The 8227-nt window shown below is 45.2% G+C and overlaps 2 protein-coding genes across 2 annotated transcripts in view; one reads left to right on the forward strand and one right to left on the reverse strand.

Annotated features, from left to right (window-relative positions):
- The window catches only part of LOC106811391 (S1 RNA-binding domain-containing protein 1-like), a 30501-nt gene extending 28326 nt beyond the window's left edge, over nt 1–2175 (forward strand). Inside the window, exons 13-17 of the mRNA XM_014814980.1 lie at nt 125–342; nt 699–878; nt 1199–1284; nt 1435–1533; nt 1845–2175. Of these exons, the coding sequence (XP_014670466.1) occupies nt 125–342; nt 699–878; nt 1199–1284; nt 1435–1533; nt 1845–2119 (858 nt within the window). The 3' untranslated portion in view covers nt 2120–2175. The remainder of the gene's footprint in view (nt 1–124; nt 343–698; nt 879–1198; nt 1285–1434; nt 1534–1844) is intronic.
- A 1333-nt stretch (nt 2176–3508) lies between these two features.
- Nucleotides 3509–6116, reverse strand: LOC106811396 (inactive hydroxysteroid dehydrogenase-like protein 1). The gene is made up of 2 exons (XM_014814982.1): nt 6022–6116; nt 3509–5437 (listed from the first exon to the last, which is right to left on the reverse strand). The coding sequence occupies exons 1-2, from the start codon at nt 6089–6091 to the stop codon at nt 4332–4334; spliced, it is 1176 nt and encodes a 391-aa protein (XP_014670468.1). The 5' UTR covers nt 6092–6116; the 3' UTR covers nt 3509–4331.
- Between the last annotated feature and the right edge of the window lie 2111 nt (nt 6117–8227).

Raw genomic sequence — 8227 nt, forward strand, 5'->3', positions numbered from 1 at the left:
TCTCTCTCTCTCTCTCTCTCTCTCTCTCTCTCTCTCTCTCTCTCTCTCTCACTCACTCTCTTTTTGCCTCTCTCTCTTTCTCCCCATTTCATTCCTCTGTATATCTCCCTTTCCCACATCTCAGGTTTTTAGGCGATGGTCTGAGTATTGTGCATTTTTCCACAGGCGAGTCTCAGGCCTGAATGCAAAGCAGGCACAAAATATTATCGAGTGGAGACGACAACATGGCCGCTTCACCAACCGGCGCCAGCTGCTGGCGATTAAGGGAATCGGGCCGAAAACGTTCGAGCAGTGTGCTGGGTTTGTGAGGATCACGTCCGACAACGCCTGCCCATTGACGTGGTGCGCATGTATACATACATACGTGGTTTTAGAAGTACCTGAACGACTTCATTGCAGCTTAAATAGGAAATAAAAGTCACAGGTTCATTGTCGTGCACACGCGTATTTTTAGTATCTATTAATTATGGCTATAATTATATGGCTCTATGCCAAAGGTTGTAACTCGCTGAACCTTGCTATCGATGACTATGTACAGCAGCCTTGTGCCTTATGTTATATACTTATGCTATGCCTCTTATACATGTATGCTTTAGTTAGCTCACACAGTGCCATTTATGCGTGAATCTGGATATCAGTGTCCAGAGTCAATCCCTTCCAGCGGCCAAGCTACACATATAGTTTGTTTCTGCGCACAGCAAAACAGAAACGATGCCGTATGATGCTAAACCCAGCAGTTCGGGAGCAGTGAAAAGGAAGGCTGCATCAGCAGGAGGTGGGAAGTTGAAGAAGGCTAAGACAACCGAGGTGGAGGAATTGCAACTGGACCCTCTCGATCGCACCTGCATACACCCAGAATCTTACCCAGTTGCTAGCAAGTACGTTTTATCAATTGTGAAATTCGAGAAATTAATTACAGGCCAACATCTTTGAAGCTCTTGAGTTTGTCCGTATTCAGATTTGATATGAGCAATGAACAGCCTGCAAACATAGCAGCTAGTTAAAGTACTGACGCGGTGGTGTCTTTAGATGTGACATTGTATTCTTAACAAAAGCAAGTGCCAAGGCTTTGCTGCTGATATTTTGCACGATTGGAATTACACGTGTTTTAATGTAGTGATTATATATGCATTTTCACTTGAAAATTACATAGAGACATTTTTATAGTATCACATATGTTTCACTGTATGCTTTTCAGGTTGTTGAAGTTGTTAGGTGTTCGTGTTGAAGACATTGGAAAACCAATGGTTGTCACTAGCATGAAAAGGTTAATATCGACAACATGTAAGTATAGCATGCGTGTGTCTCGTTCAGACAATATTACTAAAGAATAGCAATTTCCACCATTTCGTAGCACTCACGCATTGTCTGTTCCATAAACATATAACAAATAGGTGGGCATATTGGGTGCATATGTATTTGTTTTGTTCTCAGCTGTAAGCAAGCTTGCAAATGACATGTCTGTAGGAGAGCCAACCATGCAGCTGATAGTGGAAGGACTCCAGCAGCCAATGGGATATGACATCAGAGCTGGTATATATTGTCACCACTCCGTATGTAATCATGTGCACATCTCTTAATTCTATCTCATCTCATTCATCTCGTATTTTTCTTTTTCGCTCTCATCTTTCTCTTCTCATTCTTTTTTGTTGTTGTCCAGTTTAGTTTTCGTCACCACCTTTCACTTCTTTTAATCTCTCGATCTCGGCGAAGGATAAGAACGAAAACGAAACTGACTAATGAAAAATAAAGACAGAAAAAGAAAGGAATTAAAAATCTGAAAATTAAAACCGAATCTCCCCGATCAATCTCACCCGACGCTCCCCCCCTCTTCCTCTTCGCAGAATGCCAGACGCCGCTCTTCCGCAAGGGCGTCTGCTCGCTGGCGAGCCTCGCGCCGCACGCGCGCCTCACGGGGCAGGTGCGCAACGTGACGTCGTTCGGCGCGTTCGTCGACGCCGGCGTCGGCTGCGACGGCCTCGTGCACGTGTCGCGCATGAGCCGCGCCGCGCTGCGGGGCAAGCCCACGCTCGAGCTCGGCGACCGCGTCGAGGTCGCTGTCCTCAACGTCGACGTCGCCAGAAAGCGCCTGGGGCTGGAGCTAGTCGCGCTGCTGTAGCCGCGCGACGGGAGGAGCCGCTGTAGCCGCGCGCCGGGAGGAGCCGCTGTAGCCGCGCGACGGGAGGCGGCTGGGGCTGGAGCTAGTCGCGCTGCTGTAGCCGCGCGACGGGAGGCTGCTGGGGCTGGAGCTAGTCGTGCTGCTGTAGCCGCGCGACGGGAGGCTGCTGGGGCTGAAGCTAGTCGCGCTGCTGTAGCCGCGCGACGGGAGGCTGCTGGGGCTGGAGCTAGTCGCGCTGCTGTAGCCGCACTAGCAACAATGCACACGAGGAGGAGAATGCCCACGAAGTTGGGTGGCGACGATGCCGTGCTACTGTAGCCGTACGGCAGACGTGCCGACACCATGAATGCATGGGGTCGAGAAGAATGCGTGCAGAGTCAGATGGTGATAACGACGCGCTACCATCGGCTGTCTAGCGTAGCGTGACCGCCTTGACCCTTGTGACGAGCCTACCCCCCCCCCCATACATTGTGCATGTGTAAATAAAGGTGAGATCTTCACGCGCCAATCAAATGTGCCCTGTTATACATGCCCACATAGCGATATGTATATGGCGCAAGGTCGTTACATGGTGTAAGAAGGTCACACTACACCGGCACTGATGTATGTATTATGACTGCATAGGATCAGTCTTCCATGACAGTTAATTCATATATCAGATGTCAAGTAGCCATAACTGATCTATACATTATGGCTGGATGACGCATTGTCCTATCACCACAATGCAAATAGATGAGGTCACTAGGCTGCCATGTTGGTCGAACGAGAAAGAATCTGTTGGAAGAGCGTTAATATAATAATGTGTCGATGTAACAATTCCCAAATTCCTCATTTTCAACCTCTGCTAGAAACTCTACCTTTGAACTGACCAATAGTTTGTGGCGATAAACGTGTCCGTTAACAGAGAATAATACATATTAGAGCGTATTAAATTGAATTATTATATATATTATTTAATTTAGAGCTTAGTTACATTTGGATGGACATATTTTGTAAATAATGTTTCTATGTTGTTGGTTTTCTATATATAGCTATATATATCTTTTCATGAGATTTATCTTTTTTTGCTAGTCTTTCTTCCAGTATGTTCAATTTCTAATTAGTGTGTATTTTGTAAACACCGTTTCTATGTGGTTGACTTTACTGCTAATAGCTATAATTATCGTTTCATGAGATTTCTCTTTTTTGCTAGTCTTTCTCCCAATACGTTCAATTTCTAGTTAGTATGCATAGATAGTTTGTTCGATTGTATTAAGAAACTGTTATATATATATATATATATTTGTAAGTTGTACAATATTTGAGCTGTTGAATGGCAACAAACACTGGTAATTATTATGAGAAGTCTACAACAAATCAAAGTCACGATTGAAAATTAAACCGTGGTAATTTGTTGAAAAATTAAAAGGCTTGCTATGTATTTATTATTAATATTATGTCTAACAATTTATTCTAAACAACATTAGTCCTTTCATATATTACTTAACGATAATGTCTGAGCAATAAAGATAAAATACTCTTATCACCTAAGATACTGGGGGGGGAATTATGGGAATGAAAATTGCAGCTATGCGTGTACAAAAAAGACATGATATTAGCCACCTAATATAAACACTTCTAATAAGATATTTTACATAAAATCACTGCAATGCCAGATTGCTATCATACCTCAAATACTCACTGCTATCAACATGCATAAACTTTAAGTTTAGACGTAATAGCTGGCAGCACCCAAATGTAGGAACTCACATACCCTGTGTATAATAACTGGAAACCTGCAACCTGTTTGATTTACACATAAGCTATGCTCCACAAAATATAGTGATTTAAAATAATATTCTAATGATTATAGACTCCATCGTAGCAATCGTATCGTAGCATCGGAGCAAATAGTATTCATTAAAAAGTGCAATGTAGCTCTCGTGTGAAATCTCGGACACTATAACATAGCGAGCAATATCTGGCAGTGCATTTCCTTAGCACGAAAGCCCACTGTACATTGCACAAAAATATCTTGAGCTCACATTAACATTGGCAACAAAATGGCACAGTGTTTGTATAAATAAACTCATTCCATACTAGTAGAAAAAATTTCTTCACTACTACCATGTTTTTCTACCTCATAATATAAATATATTCTACACTACATCGATTTTTCTTCCAATTATAAACGTTCAATTTTGACGACGCTCGATGTAAGGATGAGGGCAGACTAGTACTGAGACGACTCGAGAAATACGCTGTCATTCTCACTAGCTGCGCGGATCGGATCAGCTCTATCGTGTTGACCGCTGTGCGTGGACGGCTCACTATGACTAACAATGCTCTTCGCCAGCTTTCCGGGCTTGTGCGTGGGGCTAGCCCACGGGCCGTCGACGGACCCGCCGCTGCTATGCTGCTTGCTCATCATGCGTCGGTGTGCCTGCCGGCGCAGCCCCAGGTTCAGCATCGTCGCGCCCCACATCCACAGCCACTCGGGGACGAGCCAGCAGATCATCAGCTGCAGCGAGTGGCACCAGTAGCCCGTCGTGTGCGCGGCGACGCCGAGCGTGCGCGCCGCGCCGACCGCAAAGTCGCACGCGCTCGGGATCGTCAGGCACGGCCGCGCGATGCTCTCCGCGTAGCGCGTCATGCGCGTCGCGACGTAGAACGGCACCAGCGTCTGCACGACGACGCCGCTACCGCGGCACTCGTGGCGCAGCGCGCGCGACAGGAAGTCGACGTAGGACTTGGTCGCCGAGTAGACGGCGACGTGCGGCGTCGGCATGTACGCCGACGCCGACGCGACGTTGACGACGGCGCCGCGCCGCCGCGCGAGCATCCCCGGCAGCAGCAGGTGCGTCATCATCGTCGCCGCGGCGACGTTCACGTTCACGAGCTCCCACAGCTTGTTCGCGGGGACGTCGGCGAACGGCATCGGGTAGTCGTACATCACGCCAACATTATTCACGAGCACGTCCACCTCCAGGTGGCGCAGCTGTGCAGCGATTTCCTCGTAGACGCCTGGGCCGCGGCTGAAGTCGGCCTTGATCACGATGACACGCACGTCGTAGGTCTCTTCGATCGACTGCGCAACCCTGTCGAGGCGGCCCGGCCGATTGAGCAGCACCAGGTTAAATCCCTGCCGGGCCAACTCTGTGGCGTACTCCCTTCCGATGCCGGATGTGCATCCCGTCACCGCCGCCCAGTCGCCGAATCGTCGCAGGTTATTTGGTCGTATTCTGTACAGCAAATGCGTTCTGACAAAGTTAATGCTGTAATAGGAAACTTTGAGCACCATATAGCTTACGTATGCTGCACCCACCAAGGCAAGAGTACCTGCAATGAGAATAAGGAATACTCACTCTGTATCATACAGTAATCGTATACCTTTTGACTACCTGCTACACTGAAGAAATGCTAGACGTAGCTAGGGGTATATTAAGGGTTAGGCAGAGTTAGGCATTGGGAAATTACTTTGGTGTTTGTAGTTTATAATGAATAATGAGCCATGATACTGTGTAGTAAGACTGTCAAAAGTTATTAGGTACCTGTAATGTATACAGAAGTACCAGTTTAGGGCTTCTACAAACAATTCCTTACGACTAACACATTTATGTAACGTCCATTGGTTTTACGTTCCGTTGTGTTTATATGCTTGTCGGTTAGTTTTTGTGAAAGCAACTCGATATACAGTGACACAATTCTACTAGTGGAAGTGTAATAAACGGGTAGTTTCTGTGAATGTGCCACGTTCATATTATTTTAAGTTTTTACTGGCTGTCCAAACACAACAGTCAACAGAACAAGTCACGCATGGTTACCATCAAAAGTATTTAGCTACGTACGGCTTCATCGCACGATAAACTAACAAAACGGTGAAAAACAAAAGAATAAGATTATTAGTCACGAAACTAACTTACTTTTGTATTTACAAGGTATGTCAACATAAATATAAATACAAGCTCCGCGTAACAACTTCAAAAGCGCCATGCTGCAGTGTGGCTGTACCTGTGACTGTACCGCAGTAAATATGGTTGGTTATTCCACATTTTTTCTTCAAAAACAAACGAATCATGCAACGAGTAAAGCAACCGCAGATTATTGTTAATGTAATTTCTAGTTAACATTAAATTTGGTTTTATAATCTTGCTTTATAGAATTTATCTTTGATCATTTATATCAGGAGTAGATAATAGGGTTTATATGCAAATATGTGCGACCTTTGACCTCAAATAGTACGTCACCGCTACGCATTCAGTGATTCAGCACACGAGCACACCTATGAGCACACCTCGGTCGTATCCGCAGTATCCGCTGCTCTCCTTTATTCACTTGCTGCCGAATTGGTACAAAACATAATATGGTACCAAAAACTAAATACCATAATATGTCAGGCGCGACATTATATAGATAATTAGATGCGTTCGTCCTACCTCAATGGGATAAAAACTTAGCGAGCAGGGGAGTTCCATCGCAGAAATCCCGATCTATTTCACTTTGGAGACAACGCCCGCCTCTCAAATTCCTCTATGATAAAGTATATAATTATAGGGTGCGGGAAACTCGGCACGCTATGTCTCAAAGGCAATGCCTTACGGTCGACCTCGTGTGCTTCAAAAGGAGAGGACCTCGAGTGGCAGTAGGTTTCGATCACAAATCCTAACAAATATATTCTTTTTGGGGAAACTATATCATGGGGTTCGAGGGTAGGGGCGGACATCATGGCGCATTATCTCACATGTCATAAGCAATCCTACTTCATCGATCTTATGTACATAAAAATAAGAGGACCTTGACAGCGGTTGGAATTCTCATCGCAAATCTTGATCTGAATAGCCGTCCAATTTTGACTAAAAATTTCCAGCAATCTTACAGTAGTGGCCCTAGGGGTTGCTGCAACTGGATTTTCGCACGTGCTATGAGTAGCACGTGTAATTTGAGGCGTGTGGTTGGATGAAGTCAGCCCCCTGAAATCTCCACAATACAATAGATAATCTAGTGTCGACTAATGGCAGCGAAAATGTACGTAATTTCATTCTGCTAAAATTGTGGGTAATTGGGATGTTGAGACAATTGAGCTCCCTTTTATTGTATAAGGGAGGAAGCGCGTTTTACATTTTCCATAGAATACTAATCCTGAATATATTCTCTCTCACACAATGCCAGCGAAATTGGATTTGTGTTAACAGATAATACGCATGCGCACAGACACCTCTGACTCTATAATCTATCGCTCGTGGCTTGTATCTGAGCGTCAAGACCACTTGTCGCCTTATAATTAACGAAGTTGAGTGAGCCATTTGGATCAACAAGCTTTATAACTAAGGATTCCTCAGTATGTACTCACCACTACAGTATAATTTTATAAAAATTATACTGTAGCTAACGTTGGGGGCGTAGAGGGCAAATTTTCCTATAGGCATTGACAGCGGGAAGAACGAACTGCTCACGGATCAACTATTGAGAATGGAAAAAGCGCGTGGTTTGCCACTCCAGAAAAAAGTTAGCTGCAATAAAAAACACGTGTGAAGCAGCATAGGGCCTACACGCAGCCTGCATTGCAATGCAAAAATGCGTTGTGAATGCATTTTTTTCGTATGTTACTCGCAATATCGCACTCCTTTCGTCAACGTATTTCCGTCCTTATAATGAGTCCTTGAGATTTGACCAGACTGGTAGATCTGGGTGTGCGCATGAATAGGATCTGCCCAAACTCTTATATATTATGTAGATATTATAAGCCTGTATTTTATGTGGAGTACTTCGGCATTAATGATGATAGCCAAGCCTTATTTCGATGCAAATGTTTGCTAGGAGGGCAGTTAGGTCGTTGAAATTGTACGCAGTGGCGTAGCCAGCAATTGGAAACAGGGGGGGCCAAGGCGAGGGAGCGAAGCGACCGAGGGGGTAGGGTGTGGGAGGGGTATCCCCCCTCCCACGGTAGGGAGATTTTTGAAAATTCGTGCATGAAAATGGCATTTTCTGCACACTAAAATTCAGTATTAGGGGTAACTTATATGAGAAGTGGCATATGCTAATTATCCCATATAACCCCCCTCCCTCGCTTTTTATTTTTTCCACTCTGATCCGATCAACGTGGGACGATGGCCCCTGGCTGTGGCGCCG

The sequence above is a fragment of the Priapulus caudatus genome, unplaced genomic scaffold (genome assembly GCF_000485595.1).
Source record: "Priapulus caudatus unplaced genomic scaffold, Priapulus_caudatus-5.0.1 Scaffold534, whole genome shotgun sequence".
In the NCBI taxonomy this organism is placed as follows: Eukaryota; Metazoa; Priapulida; class Priapulimorpha; order Priapulimorphida; family Priapulidae; genus Priapulus; species Priapulus caudatus.

Bases quoted from the DNA above. Each gene is read 5' to 3' on its own strand.
- LOC106811396 (XM_014814982.1), bottom strand. From the start codon at position 6,091: ATGGCGCTTTTGAAGTTGTTACGCGGAGCTTGTATTTATATTTATGTT. The intron at 5,438-6,021 runs GTAAGTTAGTTT...TTCTCATTGCAG, and splicing joins CATACCTTGTAAATACAAAA to GTACTCTTGCCTTGGTGGGT.